This window comes from Archocentrus centrarchus, unplaced genomic scaffold (assembly GCF_007364275.1).
Source record: "Archocentrus centrarchus isolate MPI-CPG fArcCen1 unplaced genomic scaffold, fArcCen1 scaffold_42_ctg1, whole genome shotgun sequence".
NCBI classification, from domain to species: domain Eukaryota; kingdom Metazoa; phylum Chordata; class Actinopteri; order Cichliformes; family Cichlidae; genus Archocentrus; species Archocentrus centrarchus.
This window is the reverse complement of record NW_022060268.1, coordinates 1377792-1401038: the sequence shown is the minus strand read 5'-3', so window position 1 is coordinate 1401038 and position 23247 is coordinate 1377792. Positions and strand designations below refer to the sequence as shown.

At 46.9% G+C, this 23247-nt stretch overlaps 1 protein-coding gene across 1 annotated transcript; it reads left to right on the top strand.

The window, feature by feature from the left end:
* The first annotated feature begins 13136 nt into the window (after positions 1–13136).
* On the top strand, positions 13137–22015 carry LOC115777029 (neuropeptide Y receptor type 1-like). The gene is made up of 4 exons (XM_030724836.1): positions 13137–13445; positions 14976–15217; positions 17566–17712; positions 17915–22015. The coding sequence occupies exons 1-4, from the start codon at positions 13137–13139 to the stop codon at positions 18363–18365; spliced, it is 1149 nt and encodes a 382-aa protein (XP_030580696.1). The 3' UTR covers positions 18366–22015.
* Positions 22016–23247: the final 1232 nt, after the last annotated feature.

The window sequence follows — 23247 nt, the reverse complement described above, 5'->3', positions numbered from 1 at the left end:
GATATCTGAATGTTGTGTGACCCCCTCTTCATGGTTACAGCGAGGTTTAGGAAGAGTTTTCCTCTTCCTTTTGTAGATCGTTGCTTTTGGATGGATGGATGGATGGATGGATGGATGGATGGATGGATGGATGGATGGATGGATGGATGGATGGATGGATGGATGGATGGATGGATCCTGCTCGGACGCTGCTGCAGGTGCCACCGATTAAACAGTTCACTGTGTTTGACCTCTGAGAACTGCAGCACAGTACTGCGTAAGAACAACAATCACTCAGAGCTCCTAAAATAAAGCCAGAGTGGAACATCCTGCTGTGGACGGTCACGGCGTTTTGGGTCTTTATCAGAGCATGAATGGGATCCTCACTGAGGACCTCTACACCGTGTTGGTGCTGCTGGAGCCTTTTGGAGCATTTTTAATGTAATTATCTGACCAATAATATGGCTGCTGTGGCTTCATTGGACTAACAGACTGTTCAAAAATCTAAATATGGAGTTCAGGAACCAAAGAGGGGCCAGGACTGTGTAGCTCCTGGCTCCACCTGTCTGATGACATCATGCAAGTCATCGCAGCAGGAATGACTTCATCCCTGTTTGTATGAAGAGGCGGAGACTGCAGAGCCAGACTCATGAGACCGACGTCTGCGACACAAATCGAAGATTTAATCAGCAGATTTACGTCAAAATCTCTCGTTCCCACCGTCCGTCCTACTGTGAGCATCCAAAGTAGAGAGACGTGAGTTCCCCTCAAATAAACTGATGTAAAGAATCTGTTCTGCAGGCTTAGTCAGCAGTTCAGCTCCAACTATGAGCATTTTTCTCAGAAAGGTTCACAGCGGCCTGACCGCTCTCAGCGTTTTACATCTGTCAGCTAGCATCAGCATCAGCTCGGCCCGGCTCTGCTCCTCTGCTGGTCTGGTGCTTTACGCTGGGCGCTGGCCCAGAAACAAAACAAGCCTGTAACTGCTCGCTGCTAAATGCAGGAGCAGCTCAAGTCTGAGCTCCCTGAGCTTCTCTGCAGACGTGTGTGCTCCTCAGCTCTGCAGCTCTCTAAGGTCTCTCTGTTCCTGCTGCTCCAGTTTATGTTGCAGTCGGAGCTCGGAGCTCCACAGTGGGCTCCTGACAGACGGTCTCCTGCTCTGGATTTGCATTTGAATGTTTTGACATTCGAAGCTCTAATGTGACCGCGGTCGTAGAGAGGATGACATTTGTTGTTCTGAGTGAAATGTCGCAGCATCTGAATGTACTGAGATGAAACCTGCTGCTGGAAACTTTCTGCTTTCATTTGGTTCAGGTTCTACTGACCAATCACATCTGAGCTTTGGCTGCATGCAGGTAACAAAGCAAACATGGTGTAGAGAGGACCCAAACACACAGTCCAGAGGGGAACAGTGAAGCTAAAGTCCAGAAACCAACTCAAAGAGCACGAACAAACTAGGAAAACATCTCAAAGTGCTGGAGCTTCAGAACATGAATCCTGTTCTGATTGCACGATGGAAATCTGAGGACCTTCCCCCTTAAACAACGTGGCAGCAACCAGATTACTAATGCAGAGTGTGAGTGGGCGACTCCCTGTGGCTGTGGACATCTTATATATTCGGTACACTGGTGTTTCTTTCATGGTGCAGAGTTTGGCACTGGCTGGATAAGGACTGCTGAGGTCAGAGCTCCAGCACGTCTTTGATGGTTTTGTATGACTGCGCAGAGCCGTGGTGATTGACGTGGACGCCGCGGTGAGAAGATGCGAGCGAGCTCTCCTCTCAGATAGATCTCTGACTCGGCGGCTGTCTCTAGCGCTGCTGAGAGGCGCGTCATGCTCCTTTTTTAATCAGCGGAGCGTGGGCGTCTGCTCGTTTCCACGCTGTTCATAAAGGAAGGAAGAAGCGAGACCGCGAGAGTGAACGCCAAGGACGAGTGGTACCGCACGGCTGGACGATGGAGGAAATAAATGCAGCCTCACGGCCTTCCTCGCGCTGCCTCTCTCGGGCCTGTTAGGCACATCATTCATCAATAAACATTAGGTTTATGAATATGGAGAGATCACAGTTCTAAAAGCTGTGTGTGTGCTCACACTCTGCTTTCATCTGTCACTGATTCAGACACTGTTTACCTACAGCTTCCACTTAATACCCTGTAAATGAACTGGAGACGAGGGACAGACAGTATCAGAGTCTAAAAGAGGATTAAACTCATCCTTTATCTCCGCTCTCTCTCCAACAACCCCCAGCGCTCTCACTTTATCTCCTCAGATGGAGTTAATGATAGAATAGGATTAGAACAGGCAGCAGAGGCTGCATGAGGGGCTGCCGGCCCCCTGAGAGGGCCTGTGGGGGTCCTCTGTCAAAGGTTTCTGATGCCTTTAAAAATCAAACCTGATGTAAAGATGAAGGTGGTGCCTCACCGTGAGGTCTGTGTGAGAGTCGATGCACATGATGCAAGAACACAGCGTTCAATCATCATCAATCATCCCAGCCCTCGTCCCCGGGTAACCAGGAGCACGCCGGCCTCATCTATCATCCATTATGGGAATCAACACAAAATGAGGAGCTGAAGAAACTAAAGAAGTTCTTTAAACTCTTTTTTCAAAGATGGACGCAGCTGCCTGGGCCGAAACCTGAAGCTGTTAATGACCAGCAGGGGCCACTGCTCTGATCTGGTTGGACAGAAGTCCTGCTCAGCTGATGGGAGCTGTGGAAACGTGCACGCTCAGGATCATTCGCACGCTAATCCTGTTTATCTGTCAGCTGTTGGTGGAACTGAGCAGATTAGCACCTTGCAGCTGCCTTCAGCAGTGTAACAATCACCCTTAGCATCCTCTTGCAGTCCAAACAAAGCCATAATTACATGAATGAGTAATAAAGCAGCATGTTTGTGTTTTGGTCGGAGGCTCACTTTGCATCCTCGTCAGTTTAAATCTTTTCATAAGAATCAGGACTGAGCGGCGTCGGCATGTGTAATGATTTTGTCCGTGGCTCTCCGGCTGCAGGATGGAGATCGGCTCGATTAAAAATGCTTCTGTGAGGGTGGATTAACATCACAGAAGCATTTTAAAGCAGATCATCTGCCAGCAGACCTTCATAGATAAGATTCTGACACAGAAACTTTAAAGTAGCTCGACAGGAGGTGGGACTGAGACGAGGTTGTTGACGAGTGCCTGTTTGATCCTCAGCTCTGTGGGACTGCATAACGTGGGAAAACAGGGAGAAACCATGCTCCCACACTCTTAATCACGGAGCTCGCTCCTCACCTTTATATGGAATTTCCACCTGTTTGGCACATATCAGTGGACCTGTGGCTGTAGTTAAAGTCCAGAAGAAGAACTTAGCATGAAAACCCAGACAGGTCATCATTCCTCGAGGACTCAGAGAGGGTCAGGAATTAGAGGTCGTCCTTCAGTGTTTGGGCCTCACAGCCTTTCTTTTCCACTCAGGTGCTCCAAGCAGGAGAAAAATTAATTAAAAACGGAACATGTTAGCCGAACTTTCAACTTAACCCCGCATGTGTTTATCCACCAGGTCACCACCAACCCTTTAAGGTGGGGGGAGGGGTTACTCTGCCGCTGCCTCCATCCACATGGTTTACTGGAGACCAGGTGGATGTCAAAGAGGTCATCATCACAAACCATCTTTGGTCACTGGACAACTTCCAGAAAACACACAGACTCCGATCGGATTGATGCCATTTTTGCTGGAATATGGAGGCTTTGCTAGATGATCCCTCATCTTCAGCATGGCCTCTCAACATCCACAGCTCCATGTCTGCAATTAGGACTTTGTTTTAGCTACATACTAAATGTTATATATTATACACTATGTAAAACGCAGGACACCAGGGAGAACAAAAAAAAGCAAAGCTTTAGGAGTTTTTAGCCACACAATCTGAACGGAACCAAAAATCCAGAAATATAGACGAGGAGCCGAGGAGTCGATCCAGAGGAATAAACAGCAGCACACACGACTCCACAAAGAGACGACAGGAGACTGAAATGAAACAGGAAATGACCAAAACGCTAAAAACTGAGACTGAAACAAAGAAAGGGACCATCGCTGAGACCAGACAGAGAGCGAAGGTCAGAGTTCAACTCAAAGACTGAAACTCGGCACAGGAACAAGAAGGAAGAGAAACTCAGAAACCTGAACCACAGCCAAACGCACCTGAGCAAGAGAACAGGACGCTGATCAACCCAGAACCCACCTGTAACCTCACCTGTAACCGCACCTGTAAGCCCACCTGTAAGCCCACCTGTAAGCCCACCTGTAACCTCACCTGTAACCCCACCTGTAACCTCACCTGTAACTGCACCTGTAACCCCACCTGTAACCTCACCTGTAACCTCACCTGTAACTGCACCTGTAACCCCACCTGTAACCTCACCTGTAACCTCACCTGTAACCCCACCTGTAACCCCACCTGTAACCTCACCCGTAAGCTCAGTCTGCAGTGAAGTAGACTTCACCAAAGTACTTCCTCCTGTGTGTACTTCTGTACATCTAGTACTCTGTGCAAATAACAAAACATGTGAACAGAGTGAATGAACAAACTTCCATCCTTCAGTCAGCAGGGTTCGAACCAGCTCAGTAAATCCATAGACATCCATATGCTTGACAGCAACGGGCCCACCCGCTCAGTGTGTATCTGCCGACTGCATCATGAACACACGAAAAAGACCCACTTCCACTATTAAGGTCATTTGACTTAAGGTACAAACCAACTTCTGCTGTGGAGTTGCGGTATGGTGGGACCCTCTTACCTGCAGCCACAGACTCTTGGGGGTCCGGGCAATGCCAAAGCTTATGAATGGATGCAGTATGAAGGCTGTATGCACACACAGCATGGCAACAGCGGAGGATTTCAGGTTTCCAAAACCCTCCAAAGTTGTCGACGTCACCAGAAACAGTTGCTAAATGTGTCGCTAGTGGCTTCTGAAAAGCAACAAAGTCACTAAGTGGGCAACACTGCCATGCTGTCGCTTCCTGCATGATTTACGGGTGAAGCGGTGAGGAGAGAGGTGGGGCAGTTCGAAGCTGTGCAGAGACAAACTGGGAGAAGAGAAAGGTGAACTGGTGGAGCTACAAGTAAGATGACATAGACTATATTGATATAAATGATATTGTCTCATCTTAAGTCACGTATGAAAATATATTTCTTAAAAACTCGATATATTGCCCAGCCCTACCCCGAGGCCACCTGTAACCCAGCCTGTAAGCTCACCTGTAGCTCCCACAGGCTGAACGACCTGTTTGATGCTGAGAGGTTAAACTATGCTTGTGTGTCACGGTTCTGGGCCGTCTGCCAGTGTTTGTGTTTTTGTCGTTGAAGTTGTTGTTGTTGTTCTGAGTTTGCTTTTGCCTTAGTTTCATCATCAGTTTGCAGTTTGTATTTTCAGGTCTGTAGGTATCTGGTCACGTTCTTGGATATTGTTTAGTTATGTTAAATTCCCGGTTCTCCGGCGTTTCCCTGTGTGTGGTGTCGTGTTTCAGTTTCCTCATTTTCACACTTCCTGTTTTAATCTCCTGTTCTCTGCGTGTGTTGTTTAGTTTTGCTTCTTTTGTCTCGTTAGTGTAATTCTGTTCACCTGTTCACCGGATGTTTCCACTCTCCTCTCGTTACCTCGTCCTGTGCCATGCCATCATCATCAGCTCCCCTGTGTGCGCCGTGTGTTTCTAGTTTGGTTTTCTTTGATTATGTAGGTCTGGCTCGCTGGCAGCCTGTTTATGTTCAGCCTAGTCATTAGCAAATCAAGCTCTTATGTAAGCTCCACGCCCTCTCCTGAGTAGGATGGAAATGCAGTAAAAGGAGGAAACACTATCTGGTGATGCTCATGTGTTACAGACTGCAAAGGATTCTCATCCAGGTACTGAAATCAGTCCTTACATGTGAAATGATAGTTTGTGCCATTCCTGGGGACCGTGGATGAAACATTAGTTAAAGGCACTGAATCAAAGCTCTGCTCCTCTGCTCTGTCCAAATACTTATGACTGTAGGTCCATCTCGTCCTCAGCGCTGAAGCGCTCCTATGTTTCCTCTCAGCTTCACGTGGTCGTCATCATACTGTGGGCGAATAATTCAAGGAAAGATGCAGATCAGCAGCCTGTCCACTGTGATGGAAAGTGACAGTCAAAGCTGATCGGGGGAGGAAGTGTGAAGCCGTCATCACTGTGACGAGCACACGATGGGAGATTTTCCTCCTCTTTGTGCGTCCTTGAATTCGTCCTCCCCCTCTATTTTCTGCCGCTCCCTCCCCCTCTCTCCCCCCTCCCGGCTTCATATTCATTGTGAGAAGTAATTTTCCCTCCAGCTGGGAAGACACTTTCAATCCTAGCAGACATTAAACCTGAAGGATCATTTCACCCACGCCGACCGCCCGGTCACTTCAACAGTCTGTGCTCTGCGACGTGGCAAAGACGGACAGCTCGCCAGCCCGCAGGCGCCGCTGTCTGCATACGTGCAAACTTGACGACGCAAAGTCAAAGCTAAGACCGAAGCGTCAGCCCTCTGAAATCATCTGCCACATCGAACTGATATCAAACATCAGAAAGTGACCTCTGTGATGGGGAGACTCGACACAAAGGAAACCGTCATATAGTTTAATCCAGCACAGATTAAATGACTCTACTGTGTGTCTGTCCCAGTTCCACACTCTGAAAAACACGTTATTTATATCTGTGCAGCCAGAACACACTCTGCCAGCAGGAAGCTCTCGCTGCTCCCTCCATTGGACCCTGCATCGCCTGTAAGACACACAAAGCACTCAAAGCTCCCGGCCAACACAAACATCTCAGGGCAACACACTGAAATCTCACACAGATTTAAGATCACGTGTGTCTCTGCTGCAGAGACCCAGAAAAATGAGGAGCTGCACAAATGCAGCAACACAAAGTGTGAGCTCCCAGCGGCGCTCCACCTCATTTCTGCATGAATCCCGCTTTTTCCTGACTGACATCAGCAGTCTGGAGCTAATGCTAACGACTCATATCGCAGAGTCCACAAACCAGTGTGTGACATCACAGCGACTGCATCTACGCTTCTATACAGAAGGAAGTCTAAACCTTTGCAGGTCACATTTATGCATAAATAGAGAAACAGTAGATGTGAAAGCTGTTTGAGACGCCACAGCAGCCAGAGGTCCCTGCTTTGTAACAGCGTCCTGTCTCCCTCCACTCACCCCTGCCCCTCCCTGAGCCTGGACCAGCAGGAGGTTTCTTCCTGTTAAAGGGGAGTTTTTTCTTCCCACTGTCGCCAAGTACCTGCTCATAGAAAGGAAACCCTAACCATCAGACACCCCCCCTAATATTGTAGGGTCTTTACCGTTGTTGTGAGCTATATAAAATAAATAGAACTGAACTGAATTGAATCCAATCAGCCTGCAGCCTTTCAGTCAAAAAGCAGAGCTTTGTGGCACCAACACTAAAAGCAAACGGGTTCAAGTTTCAGCCATTTGACTGAAAAGCTGATTTTTCCCTCATTTCTGCACGTTGCTTCAAACCACAGACTTAAAACAAGTACTCCAGCACGCTTGACAGATGGTTGAACAATGTCTGAAACGTCCTCCCTCCCACATCTCCCCATCTGCGTCTGACAGCTCCCTTTCTGCTTCTGACAACGTGACGTTCACCCACTTTAAGCTTTGAACTTCTCTCAGAAACACTTTAATGGGAACAGTGTGAGCGTCTGAAGGAGAGGCTGCTCTGTTATCCTACCGCAGAAATTCAAAGCTAATTCTGGAGGAAAGATTCGGCATCACGGCTGCTGCCATCAAACATGCCTTCATGGAAATATTAAGAGTTGGTCTGTGGAAAAAAGCTCAGTGGCACTCGCTCTTGAGTCAAAGTACAAGCTGTGAGAAAGAAAGTAGAAACATGAAGGGAACCCTAACCACACACAGGATTAAATATGTTGGGTCACCCAGTCCAGATAACAGGCACATCTGGGCATGAGCTGGCCTGCTTTCTCTGGCTCAGCTACGGTGTCAGGAGGCAGGCCTGACGTGGGCTTCAGGCTCAAAACACCTGACGTCAGACCACTTATGGTGCACCTGAACAGCTGAGCCAAGGCAGCCAGACTCCCCCTGAGTTCATGCCATTGGTCCACGCCAGAAAACTGCAGATTTGGGCCAAACGCTTTCAGGTGTATTTTGATGATTGGATGACCTCCTCGCTCCCAGGTAGACCAGGTGCTTCATGCCTGATCATCATTCAGCTGCGTGTTCGGTGAGTCTCTCCACCATCTCAGTCCTCTGACTGCTGCACGGCTCACCAGAAAACAGACTGTTAGCCATGAAGTGCGTGTTAAGGAAAATATTTGCTGAGTATAAACATCTAAACGGCCTTATTTAATAACCAAGCATGCCCACTTTTTGGAGAGGTGTGTTCAGGTGCACTGCTGCACTTTCTGCATTCATGCCTCTGACTGAACTGTCCTCCACGCTGGAGAAACAGATCTGTCAGTCACTGCGAGGATGCTGTGGTCAGTGGGAAGAAGCCTGAAACATCAGGGCGTACTGTGGTTTTCTATCCTGTGAAGTCACAGCAGTGGACACACTCGGGTGTCCCTGTGTGCAGCTCCACGTGAACATCATCTGAGGTAAAGGAAGATGACCACAAGACTCCTGCAGGAGTTAAACTGTGGACGTGAAGCTGATGCAACAGGACTGTGACACTCAGACTGTGCAGCGATTAAAGCATCATCGTGGAGTAAATGCAGGAAAGCACTGTGACACAGGGCTGTAATTGTTGAAGTGCAGGGATGGATCTTCGGTGACGTTAAGAAGTCTGCTGCTTGATGTGAATTTGTGTGGACGTGCAGGAGTCTGCTGCGCTGCCCGGGGCTCTGCCAGTTTACCCCCGATGACGATGTGCCCTCTGATATTTCATTTCTTCTTCCTGTTTCTGGCAGCACGTTACCTTAGCCGACCTCGCTGAGCTGCAGCTGGAGCTGGTGTGGGAAATAAGTGCACTCAGACTCTTTATGATTTTATTGATATTAAGCCCTGAATGTGTACACTGTAATCTGTAGGCTGCAGAGTGAAGCTTTAATCTGGAACTGATGCAGCTGGATGAAGCTCAGGTCGACAGACTGAGGTCACAGCGGGGTCGCTCCATGAGAAACCAATCAGTGCCTCCGCCTGACCCCCTCACAGTCAGCTTTATTTAATGAACACGTGCTAAATCGTACCTTCAGTTACAGACCCTTCACGTACTCAGGTGCAGGGCCAAACTTTGGGCTTTTTCATCATTATTGATCCTTCATAACTTCACAGCAGATGTCTACATAGAGCTTTCACGTTTAAGCTCTTTGAAAACTGCAATAAAACCAGTTTTACACCCACTGCAGGAGTCAGGATCTGAAGACCCAATCTGGTTTTTCTCAGTGTCATTTTATCCATAACAGCAAGTGAAACAAACAGCTGAAATGTGTTCATCAGTTATGAAGTTATGAGTGCTCAGAAATACTGGGACAATACCCCTTTGTACTTCAAGGACTTGTAGATGGTTCTTAGCCTGAGGGCAGAAACCTGCCAGTAGTTAGCAGGTATCTGTCAACTGTACAGATGATGACCCTGCCGAGTTATCAGCTAATGCTAGCATGCACAAACTGCACAGGAGCATCACTCACACACAGACACCTGCTAATCAGTGACATCCAATAAAATCTCACTCAGCAAACTGGAGCTCCGCCTTCTTGGATGGTCTGTGAGTCCAATGAAGCCACAGCAGCCATATTATTGGTCAGATAATTAAAAATGCATTAAAAATGCTCCAAATGCTCCAACAGCACCAACACGGTCCAGAGGTCCAGTTCAGGGACTCGAGTTAGCTGAGGTGAAGCTAGCCAACAGCTAGCAGCTACAGCCGCCTGTGTCACCATCCACTTGTCAGGCAAAGATGCCACACCCCTAATAATGCAAACAGGTGAGTTATAGAATCATCCTCCCCCTACAGCTGTCATGAAGGAGGAAATTATCCACAGAGACCAAAGCAGTTTCTGTATCAGGGTGCAAACATGTTGATTTAACATGGCAGTCTATGGGGACTGACTCACTGTGGCGCCTCTACTGGATGGCAGAGGAACTGCAGGGGTGGAAGCTCATGATTGGAGGTTACTGATTGATCTGGGCTCCACCTGTTTCAGGCTGTGGTATTTTACTCTTGAAGTCAACTTAAATTGAGATTTGTTGGCACTTTCCCTTTGCAGCTCGTAGAGTTGCCCCCTGCTGGCTGTTAGAACAAATGACGGTTTAAGGCATGTGAGGGCTGTACGTGGAAACGTGGAGGTGACAGTGAAACGTAGGTGTGAAAAGATTGTTGTCTTGCAGGTGATATATTAATAAATATCTCATCTTTTCTGCACAGCAGAGGGAAAAAAGTGTTTCCAGATGTTACTGGTGTTAATTTATTAAACATACTGCTGTGCTGTGTTAGTGCTTGATGTCCGCACAGCCCTGCTCGTTCAGGTAAACACACATTTTTTTAAACAGTGTGAATCTATGAGTACGTTTGTGCAGGAGAGAGGGAGCAGCAGATAGCGAGCTTTGTGATGACAAGATCACAAGCGGGTGGATGCTGCGAGTGAGTCAGTGTGTAGCTGTGCAATAACACCTGCAAGTGTGTCTCATTCGGTGGCAGCTCGGTCCCTCAGGGGCCAATAAAGGCTGTCAGAGGAGAATGAAACGAAAGAGTGGGAGAGGCAGACGGAGCGAGGCTGTAGCTGATCGTATCCCTGTGTATATTAATGTCAGTGTAATCAGAGGCTCTGCCTGCAGCAGCTGATGCTGTTAATAAGCTGTATCTTAATTAAACGGTTAATTCAGTGTGTCGCAGATAAGTGGCAACAGGTAAAGATTGTGAGTGTGGGTGGTTTGTGTATACATGTGTAAGGGACATCACTTTGTGTGTGTCACAGGTGGACGTTTCAAACCATTATACTGTGTGACATTCACTGAGAGCCTCTGAACTCGACTTCAAGACCACAGAGTCTGTTTGCGCATTACACACAAATACTCACTCTCTAGACTCCCTGTTCCATAGGGGGCGCTCTCCAGCTCACCCAGAATCAAGCTGCACAACAGAGACATAAAGTCTGTGGGGGAAACAATTTTCTTCATCGTGTTTTTGATAGAAGAGCTCGAGATGGTACATATATTTTAGATGTTCTACAGGTTTCTGTTGTAGTAAAATATCTTTCTGAGAGTCACAGCACCACCACATTTTGGTTTGGGGCCAGGGACTCTACACAACAACGGTCCAGACACCCCATACTGAACCAAACTGAAGTTCTTGTACTCGGCCCCACAAATCTTAGAAACATGGTGTCTAACCAGATACTTACTCTGGATGGCATTACTTTGGCCTCCAGTAACACTGTGAGAAATCTTGGAGTCATTTTTGACCAGGATATGTCCTTCAATGCACATATTAAACAAATATGTAGGACCGCTTTTTTGCATTTATGCAATATTTCTAAAATTAGAAACATCCTTTCTCAGACTGATGCTGAAAAGCTCATTCATGCATTTATTACTTCTAGGCTGGACTATTGTAATTCATTATTATCAGGCTGTCCTAAAAGCTCCCTGAAAAGCCTTCAGCTGATCCAAAATGCTGCAGCTAGAGTACTGACAGGGACTAGAAAGAGAGAGCAGATTTCTCCCATATTGGCTTCTCTTCATTGGCTCCCTGTTAAATCTAGAATAGAATTTAAAATTCTTCTCCTCACATACAAGGTCTTGAATAATCAGGCACCATCTTATCTCAAAGACCTCATAGTCCCATATCACCCCAACAGAGCACTTCGCTCTCAGACTGCTGGCTTACTTGTGGTTCCTCGGATACTTAAGAGTAGAATGGGAGGCAGAGCCTTCAGCTTTCAGGCGCCTCTTCTGTGGAACCAGCTTCCAGCTTGGATTCAGGAGACAGACACCCTCTCTATTTTTAAGATTAGGCTTAAAACTTTCCTTTATGATCAAGCTTATAGTTAGGGCTGGATCAGGTGACCCTGAACCATCCCTTAGTTATGCTGCTATTGGCCTAGGCTGCTGGGGGGGTTCCCATGATGCACTGTTTCTTTTCATTCACCTTATTTACTCTGTTTATACCCCACTCTGCATTTAATCATTAGTTATTATTAATCTCTGTCTCTCTCCCCCCTCAGCAGATGACCCCCCCTCCCTGAGCCTGGTTCTGATGGAGGTTTCTTCCTGTTAAAGGGAGTTTTTCCTTCCCACTGTCACCAAGTGCTGCTCATAGGGGTTTTTTTTTGACTGTTGGGTTTTCTCTGTATTATTGTAGGGTCTTTACCCACAATACAAAGCGCCTTGAGGCGACAGTTTGTTATGAATATATAAATAAAAGTGAATTACACTGAGCTAACATCCTACTAAATTCTGACTTAGCTAAAGCTCATAAACAGCTCTTATTCACTGACATAAACTCGACTGTAACAGCCACACTGATCATTTTATTGGAGCTGGAAGAATTTGGACCATTTTTAACCCTCAGAGTTTGTTTGAGATCTGAAGGATGGATATTAAAGGCCTGGCTGAACATTATTAAAGACTAAAGGGGGGGTTGAACAGTGTTTCTCTGTTTGGGAGGTTTTGAAGCGAGTGGCCTCTGAGGAGTGTTTTTAGAGTTTCTGTTTAAAATGCAGCATTCATGCTTTGATATCTCAGCAAACACCAACAAGTCAGTGTGTTATTTTTGTGCTGAATGTTTCCCGGTGAGCTGGGCTGCATAATGTGCCATTACACCCCCACCCGTGGCGTATGTTAATGAGTGGATTTGTGGATGATGGGGTGCAGCTCAGCGTGAGAGGGAACCAGCATGTGGTGATAGATTGATTCGTTCCTGCTCTTCACCTTTCTTCACCTCTGTCTCATTATTCTCACCACTGTTTTGTGTCCTTTGCAGGAAGCGCTGATGCAGAGCTGATCCCTGGGGAAAGAAAAACAGGACAGCATCTATATTTGACTCCATTGCCAAACTCCTCACAGCACGTAGCTGGATCCTGTTACCTCCTCCTCCTCCTCCTCCTCCTCATTGTGCTCTGATCCCGCGTTTTACTGCGGGAAGTTGAGTCGCGGCCACCGCTGGGCTCCCCTCTCCCTACTTCCTCCTTTCCCTCCTCTCCCTCCCTGCCATGTCCAACGACAGCAGCCTCCTCCATGTCTGGGAGGCCTCCGATTGGGCAGACACTTCTCAGTGCCCGCCCTCGGTAGGTGGGGCGACGTTCCTTATCGTGGCGTACAGTGCTGTCATTGCCATCGGGTTGCTAGGCAACGCAGGTCTGGTGTTCATCATCGCCCGGCAACAAGAGTTGCGGAACGTCACCAACATCCTGATCGCCAACCTGTCGTGCTCTGACATCCTGATGTGCATCGTGTGCCTGCCCGTCACCGTCATTTACACCCTGATGGACCGCTGGGTGCTGGGGGAGGCCCTGTGTAAGGTCAGTGTGCTTAAACTGGACACTACCTGTGCCCCGTGGCTGTGCAGCCACAGAGAAGCATCTAAAATCACGTTTTCCATTCATGTAAACAGAAACAGGCAGCGAATGCTGTCTGCAGGGCCCCGTCAGCGTGAACAAACAACACACACAGACGTCAGTAATGACACGTTCAGCCCTGTGAGGTCTGATCATCGATGAGCAATCAAATCATAACCAACACGCTGGCAGTATACAACCGTCTCAGTCCAAACAAGCCACAAAAATCAGGAGAAGCTTCAGACAGAGGAGCACCTTTACTTAAATCCATTAATAAGTCAGATCATAGTGACAGAGCGAGCATCTTCATCAAACTGTGGCTGCAGGTTGTGACGCTGGCCCTCGTCCTGCTTAGTGACACCTGCTGCAGGCACTGATCCTGCAGGAGGGAAACTGTCACCTGCTCAGTGACTGTCAATCATTGTCAGACAGGTCCTTTAACCAGGTCTGAACTGTGGCAGTACAAACAGCCTCGGTCAGGCACGCCGCTCAGACCACAGAACGATTTACGCCCATTTATGTTCATGAATATGAGCCTGTGTTAGTTCATCATCTGGAAGTGAATCTGTGAAGCATGAAGCAGAGTTTGGTTTATCAGTGTAGCCTCGACTCTGTTCAGGCCTGCGGGCCGAACACGACCCTCGGGCCTCGGGCTCACATCCACATGGAAATGGTTCCTCTCTGAAGGAGCTTTGGTATTTTGCTGGGCCCCACGTTAGCACCAGCCAACTTCTCTGAGAACCTTCAGCAGGAAAGTGATCGTACTCAGTCTGAGTGAGTGACTGTGCGTGCAGGCTTTGGCTGAAGGCTGAGGCTCCTGTTCCTCTGAACCACACCGAGGCAGCATGCTACAGACAGAGGGGTGTGTGAGACGACCTTTGGCATTATAGATAAGCAATTGGCTATAATTACAAGTCTCTTTGGCATCTGAAACGTTTTAACTTCAGCAGCAGCTTCATAACAGTGAGTCAATGCTGCTGATGTTACAGAAGCAGTCTCCAGATTTGATGGAGCAGAAATGAAGACTGCTGCTTCAGTGCTGCCAGACGCACTCTTACACTGAGCCAACTGTAGAGTTGAGCATGGGCAGCATTATAAGAGTGCCCGCAGGTTAAGCAGTATTTTACCCACAGACCGAATATGGCATGCTGCAGGTCAGCAGAAAGTTTGTGTTCATGTATATTTTAAATGAGGATTCTGAAAATAAAAAAATCCCCTCTGATTGTTGACACGCTGGATCAGGTGCTTACTGTGGGGCAATGATGCAGGACCTGAGCTCATGTAATGTAACGGAGCTTATTGCAAAAGTTCAGCATCCACTTTGAATAAATAGATAAAAGCTGATGTTACAGAGTGGACGTGGAGCAGCTGCTGCTGGTGGGCAGATCCCAGGGCCCTGATCACAGGACCCCCAGCTGGCCCCTCGATAATCCCCTGTTTTTAAAATGAAGTACACTTTCCCTTTGACCTTTGCTGTGTTTCGTGCCTGTCTAGGTGACGCCCTTTGTTCAGTGCATGTCGGTGACGGTTTCTGTCTTCTCCCTGGTTTTGATTGCTTTGGAGCGCCACCAGCTGATCCTCCATCCCACCGGCTGGTCCCCGGCCGCCGGACACTCCTACCTGGCCGTGGGGCTGACGTGGCTGGTCGCCTGCTTCATCTCGCTGCCCTTCCTGTCCTTCAACATCCTCACCAATGACCCATTCCAGAACATCAGCCTTCCCGCCAACCCCTTCAGGTGAGATCTGGGATACGTGTGTGGGCCAGTAAGTCCAGGGATGTTGTTAACTTCGAACTGGGGAGCAACCTGAGCTGAGCTATAAAGAGATAGATAGTTAGAGATAATTAGTTTTCCTGAACCTCTAGCAGGGAGGGGCAGACAGGGGAGAGAGACAGGACAAAGACACACTGTGGAAGAGAGACAGAGATTAATAATAACTAATGATTAAATGCACAGTGAAGTATAAACAGAGTGAAAAGAGGTGAATGAAAAGAAACACTCAGTGCATCATAGGAACCCCCCAGCAGCCTAGGCCTATAGCAGCATAACTAAGGGATGGTTCAGGGTCACCTGATCCAGCCCTAACTATAAGCTTGATCAAAAAGGAAAGTTTTAAGCCTAATCTTAAAAATAGAGAGGGTGTCTGTCTCCTGAATCCAAGCTGGGAGCTGGTTCCACAGAAGAGGGGCCTGAAAGCTGAAGGCTCTGCCTCCCATTCTACTCTTAAGTATCCTAGAAACCACAAGTAAGCCAGCAGTCTGAGAGAGAAGTGCTCTGTTGGGGTGATATGGGACTATGAGGTCTTTGAGATAAGATGGGGCCTGATTATTCAAGACCTTGTATGTGAGGAGAAGGATTTTAAATTCTATTCTAGATTTAACAGGGAGCCAATGAAGAGAAGCCAATATGGGAGAAATCTGCTCTCTCTTTCTAGTCCCTGTCAGTACTCTAGCTGCAGCATTTTGGATCAGCTGAAGGCTTTTCAGGGAGCTTTTAGGACAGCCTGATAATAATGAATTACAGTAGTCCAGCCTAGAAGTAATAAATGCATGAATGAGCTTTTCAGCATCACTCTGAGAAAGGATGTTTCTGTCTGAAAAAAAAAATACAATCCTACATATTTTCTGTTTGAATTTTGTCAGTTTGTTTAGTTTCAGTAAGTTTCCAGAGTGGGTTTGCTCCTTCAGTTTAGTTGCATCCTCTGACCCCACTCTGTGATTGTACATGGCCCACTTCATGGCTGAGTTGCTGTCGTTCCCAATCACTTCCACTTTGTTATAATCCCACTAACAGCTGACTGTGGAATATTTAGCAGTGAGGAAAGTTCATGACTGGACCTGCGGCACAGGTATCACGGTACCACGCTGGAACTCACTGAGCTCCTGAGAGCGACCCATTCTTTCACTGATGTTGGTAGAAGCAGTCTGCATGCTGCAGGTGTTCATACACCTGTGGCCGTGGAAGTGACTGGAACACCTGAACTCAAAACTATGATGTGGATGGTGAGTGAATACCTTTGGCAGTATAGTGTAGCTGATGCTGCATCGAAAACTTTCTTGTGATTTCTTTGGCTGCTAGCATGTTGCCATGGTTGCCAGTAGTTTGACTGGACAATGCCAGTTTGTCTGCAAACATTCCCAAACTACTCGCTGAGTCCAGGAGTGGGGGCCGGTGGCCTTCGTAGTAAAAGCTGCAGCTTTAAAAATGTGTTGGTTGCAGCAGTAAAGCACTGAATGTTCTCAGTCTTTGGTCTGAGCTGCACTTTTTCAAGCTTCAGTGCAGCTTGGAGCGTAAGTGGCAAGAGCTGGCAGACAAGTCAGCATCTTTCATGCAAACTGTGGGTGACTGCTGCAATCTGCCACTAAGCAGTGTGACCAGTCTCACCCAGCATCAGCCAGCAGCCACTCACCAGCCAGTTGGGGAATACTTTTTCCCTTGTGCTTGGAAGTTGCCATGGGGCACCAACCGGTCAGATGATGGAGATGCAAGGACTTTTGTCCCGAGTGTCTCTTATCCATAGAGCCCCAGGCTGCCTGAGGCTCACCGCTGTGAAGCCATCACTGACTACAGGAAATAGGGGGTATGTCTGGATGTTTGTATTTACTTCATTTACCAAAAAAATTGAAGAAGTATTTCCATTTACTCAGACAGTGAATGAACAACACTGTGCCTGCTCATCGGGTTAAAAGCTGGAAACATTAATGCAGGAAGCTGAGGGGACCAAAAAGCTCTCTGCTTTAAGCTTAGATTTGAGTCCAGTATGCAGGCAGGCAAATATTCATAAAAATTGTTAAAATGATGTAGTAGCAGTAAAGCCCTGGACATTACCTCAGTGATCCTCTGGACAGCTGTCAGATCTCTCTAAGGTACAATAAAGTACTTATACTTTATTTCTAAGAGTGTAGCAGCAGTAAAGAAGTGCTCAGTGGGGTATTACTTTGAGGCACAGAGGCTTTGGGACACTGGTTAGTCCAGAAGTTACATCAGAACTTCAGCTTCCATTTCCATCTATCACATGCTGTAGTATGGAGATATGTCCTGTTCTGGGTTCGTCCTACCCTTTAGCGGTGTCTGTCTTGTTGAAGGGATCATTTGATCTGTATGGAGCTGTGGCCGTCAGACAAGCATCGCCTCGCCTACACGACCTCGCTGCTTATCTTCCAGTATTGCCTGCCCCTTCTGCTGGTGCTGCTCTGCTACCTCCGGATCTTCCTACGCCTGAGACGTCGCAGGTCGCACAGCTTTCACTCCCCTAATCACCCAGTTCATTCACATCGCAGGCTTTTGTCATCCACTGTGTGACAGCATGTTTGCATTATTATGTAAAGCCAGTTCTTTGCTGGTTCTGTTTTTGAGTGCATTGTGTATTAATTATGCCTGAGCTTTGCTGTGACATTTCATGTCTGACAATAGACGTCACGCTGTGTTGTGCAGGGACATGCTGGAGCGCAGCAGGAGGACTCGAGGAGCCCAGAGGATAAACATAATGCTGCTGGCCATCGTCATCGCCTTCGCTCTGTGCTGGCTGCCGCTGAATGTCTTCAACACTCTGTTTGATTGGCACCACCAGGCCCTACCAGACTGCCAGCATGACGCCGTCTTCTCCGCCTGCCACCTGACAGCGATGGCCTCTACCTGCATTAACCCCGTCGTCTACGGCTTCCTCAACAGCAACTTCCAGAGGGAGCTGAAGTTGACGCTGCAGCGCTGCCAGTGCGGCAACCAGGCCGCAGAGAGCTACGAGAGCTTCCCTCTCTCCACCGTGGGTAGCGAGGGCATGACCAAAGCAACGTCCCTCAACAGGATGGGCTCAGTGTGCGTCCCCTCACCCAGACCTGAGATCAGCTCAGCAATACTAGCCAAAACCTTACCGGCTGCTACCTAATGATGCGGACTATGACCACTCTCTTCTGACAAATGGTTCAATCAGTGGTTCACAGCTGGAGACAGTGTGCCAACAGCTGTCTGTGATGACTGTGTAAGTCAAATACTGCTTCTACTTGGCTTGGTTTCCATCACTTTGCTGCCAGAGAAAAACAGCTAATTTCATTTGGGCCGGCTGTTTGGGGACAGGACCCGATGGCTGATTCTGCTTTGAGTCCCGACCATGAGAACCAAACCCCTTTAGAGTGACTCTGCCGAGTGACAGAAGGGAGAGGAGGCAGAACAGCTGGGAGAATGGACTTCTCAGTGAGACCAGCCCCTTACTTACTATGGCTGCCAGTTTTAGCAGACTAGGATGTGGTTAGAATGTTGCAGCCACCTACGTTACGGCCATTCTGAAGCTCTCTAGAATGGCAACATTCTAACAACACTCAAGAATGTTGTAGACACGACGAGTGAAGTGAAACAGGAGGGGCACTGCTTGGATCATCAGCCGAGCGCCAGACCAACCAACCAACTGACCGTCTGACTGACAGACAGGCTGACCATCTGACCAACCAACAGACCGATCGATGACTGCAACACAAAATGATGGACGTTGCAGGTAGGGGAGAAGCTAGCACCACCTCTCAAGATGCATTTTGTTAAGAAATGACACATCAATCTAGAAAATTCAGGAATGGCGGGAGAAAGGAAGAGACTGCAGCCGTTATCAGCTCACTTAACAGCTGCAGTGCCAGGTTTTCTTCACATCTCCCTGCAAACAGAACCAGCGGCCCCTCCCACTCTGCGGTGAAGAGAAGACACACACCTTTGGTTTTGCTCCAGGTGTAGGTAGCTTTGTGAATGTTGATGAAACCAGATTACGCTGCTGTGAAGTTTCTTTGTGCAAAGAGCTCAGCGGAAGTTTCAGGCTGCAGTTTTTCATATCCTAACACAAACTGTCACTGCAGCTGGAAACTGAAGAAATAAGTTCAAATCAAATAAAAAATGACCATGATGCAGTAAGTTACTGAAGCTAGTGCTATAACTCTGGCTGTCTCCTGGTCAACATTTACTGCCAAAATTAAAACGGTTTCGTTTCAGACAGAAACAGTTTGTCGAGTTTTGTTCACAGGCATCGATTTGCTCAGCCAAAATGACAACTGTCACTGAGCAGTTGTACAAAGTAGCCTAGCAAGCTAATTAATGTCTGAGTTGGTTTTACATACTCTGTAAAAGCGGTTAAAGTTGATACTGTGCTAAATGATTGAAGCTAAATTCCAGGTAAAGTTCCAGAAATAAAACCACAGCACCGTCACAGTACTGTAGGCAGACATGCCAGTGTTACAGGCTGTGTTAACCCTCCGTACCCCGGCCAGCGTGTTTCTACTACTGTCTGTGTACAAAAAAGGCTTTTATACACACTATATTTTAGCATATTTAATAATATCAACACTTAGCAATAAATCAGGACTAAAAACAGATATGTGGCCATTAAATATTTTGCAGTATTTTACAATTCTACCACTGAGTCCCCTCAAACGCTCCAGCCAGCGTTTATCCAGTGAGTGCATGCTGTCAGGTCACAGTTTACATCACAATGCTTGCTGTGGATCACCCACCTTTATTTACTGTGGTGGAGGCTGTGAAACTTTGTGAAAGGAGTCAGAAATGTGAGTCAGAGAAGCTCACAGGTGACCGATGAGAGCCATACTGAGGTGAGCTGTTGAGGATTTCCAGGAATTTTCTGGTGGTAAGTGCTGCTGTTAGCTGCTGTTAGCTGCTGTTAGCTGTCCAGTGACTGAGCGTCACATGTCTGATCAGCTGACAATAAGTAATTATGATATTATCGGCATAAAAAAAAAGCATGCTTATGCATGTTTTCTTTTGTTAGAGCCCTGACTTGAGGTCAGGGGATGAGGAATTTACAAATGTACAAATGGTCATATATAGTTTAAATTAGTATAGTTTAAATCTTTAAATTAAAATAATTGACACATCACAGCAGTTTATTAGCTAAATTTAGGTGTTCAGAGAATCTGTTGGGGTATGGAGGGTTAAAGCAGCTAAAGAGGACCTGTTCTGTTTTCCTTTATATTATACATCATGCTCATATTAAACATCACCAGAGTTTGATACTGAGCTCAGTTATGTAGAAGTAATCACTGGGAGCCAAAAGCTCAGGCTGCTCAGTTTCTACTCTTGGATCTCTATGATGTCATAGACAGAGAGGATATCCTTAAATGGTCATCTCATCTCACCCAGTTTATGAGGGGCAGCCAATGAAAAAGCTGGTTTAAAGGACAGAGGATGAGCTGAGGTTCAGCATCAAGGCCAAACGTTTGATAAATAGTGATTAGTTTGAACTGTGGATCGTGCTGAGCTACTCTGGTCCCAGATTAATAATCCAGATCTCAGAATAAGCATAGTAGGATACGGTTTAATTGGGTTAATCTGTAGATATGCTGATCTGAGCTGAGTGGCTGCCTGGCGTTAAAGTGTGTGCGCAGCAGTGAAATGGAAACACCTGGATGAAGTATATGTGTTATATGTAAAACTAAATGATGTCATGAGTGTCGATAAGCATGCCTTATTAAGTGGTGAAGAAGATTAGTGATTAATACAGTGGAAAACAATAAGGTTACTTAATGTATAACACGAGTCAAACTACAGAAGCTTTGAATATAATCCTGCGAGCGGCCAGCGTCTGTGCTAATGTGAGCATTTAGAGACTAGGATGGATTTCCTCCTGTGTTCAGTGGCTGTGCTTTAAATAAAGTTGTTGAAGATGCCATTTAGCCTTACTTCGTCCTGAATGAGAAGAAACTGTAGGAATGTTTGAGACTTGTAGCAGCTGCACCACTGTTACACTGTTACAGTTATCCTTTGAAGAAATCTTCAGGCATTACGCCCACTCTTTTTTCTTTTTTGTTAAAGTATAAAACTTTATTTCTGCAATCCCTAAAATCTGTCGAATCTACAGAAGCAAAATTTTGAGTTAGCTAATCAGGAAGCACCATGATGGTACGCCATTTCCTTATTACCTGGAAGCAGGAAGGCTGAAGGCATCAGTTGTCAAACAGTTCAACATGAACACATTAATTCCTTTTATTCAGCTCTTATTGGTTAGAAGGTCAAAGGTCACAAACCTGATGATCACATGTGCTACACACTGCTAGCTCACTGATACCGTTGCTTCCTGATTTTGAGTGCGTGTACGTTGGCGTCGTCTGCTTCCGGGTAACGAGGAAATGACCTCTTTCACGGAGCTTCCTGATTGGCAGAGCTAACTCCAAATGTTTTTTCAATGGTGGATTCAAGCTTCCATAAAAATCTCCCCCTGTCCGTCGCAGAGACCAGAATGTTCTCTGTAATTTCAGTTCAGCTTTTTAATTTGATCGATATTTGAACACTTTTATAAATGATCCTTTTTCTATACATCTGCATTTTTAACCCACTTTGTGCTTTTTTAAAAAATATTGAGCTGTGTCTGATTTTTCTCATTTCATTTCCTAACCTGTGATTTTGTAAGCTGGGACCAAACTGTTCTTTCACAGTGTGTAATGTGACTGTTTTCTCTGTCTTTGTGGCCCTGTCATTAACGTAAAAAAATGTCACCTGTGTGTGGGTTGTTGGGTAATGTAGTGCAGAAAGTTTGCATTAAAAACCACTGAGTATTAAGAGTGTTGCTGCTGTTCATTTGCAGGATCCTGCTTTAGAAAACAAAACTGTACTTTTTGTCCCTTCAGGATCCTCTTCTTCTGCACCTCTGCCTGCTGTTCTTAGACTGGACAAATTAAAAACAGGAAAACTTTGATCGCACCTCGTAAAACTTCTTCCTGTTCCAGGATTAAGCAAACACTGAATTTATCCAAGCTTCTGTTGTGTCCCAGCTCAACGATCCAATTCAATGTTCTCAAATTTCCACAGGCTGGACTTCAGAAAAATGATGCTAGCTGGCAGAACGTAAACCCGAGCCAAACCAACAGAACTCAGCAGGAGCTGCACCTCGAGCATCTCTGTGTGAGCCGTGGGATGGTGAGTGGTTAATGAACCTTGAAGAGCCATCCATCAGGACCACCAGTGTCTAGAAGATGTGGGCTTTGATGCTGGCTGCATGTGGAACATGAAGCCAGTCACTCCAGTTGTGAGATGATTGCTCCACAGGGAAATGAGAGCAGATGGCGGGCTGAGCCTGGCAGACCTGCGCGGGGTACTGATGGGAGGGAAGAGGCTCTTTCTGGGTAAGAGATCTTTGAGCCAACACTTTCATCTGCTCAAGCACCAGCATCAGTGGCTGAAGAAGACTGCAGCTCCGCCTCGCTCAGCAGAGGCTCCAGCAGCGAGTCGGTCCCCACAGACGCACGTTCAGACGTTACACCAGAAATAAACATTTATGTTTGAAGTTGTGCTGCAGTTTGTGCACACGCTGGCAATAAAATAAAGCATTTCAAACATGGAAAATGCTGCACAGCAAACAAATAAAGACAAAAGTTCACAGTGATAAATGATTTCACATATTTCAGATGTAATTTGGTGAATTTGAGAAAGCATGGGGAGTTTAGCAGACGTGTCATCACAGTGAAGACAAAGTGCACAGCTCTGTTTCTGTCTGTGCAAGTCACGATGAAGCTGTTTGGAGCTGAGGAAAGGATTCAGCCCGGCCGCATGCTGAGGTCCCGCTGCAGGAGGCGCAGTGTTTGAGGCTGAAGAGTCAACTCATTTATTCGAGCTCGCTTCTCTGTACTCAGACGGCTGCCGTCTGGAGACCGAGCCGGAGACGCTGAAGGAAAGCCTGCACGGGTGGGCTCTCCTGCAGGAAGGAGTGAACTGACAAACTCCCTGAGGAGGCCTGATGTTGGCTCGTTTTCATCTCAGAATAAGGAGCTGCAGAAAGTGCT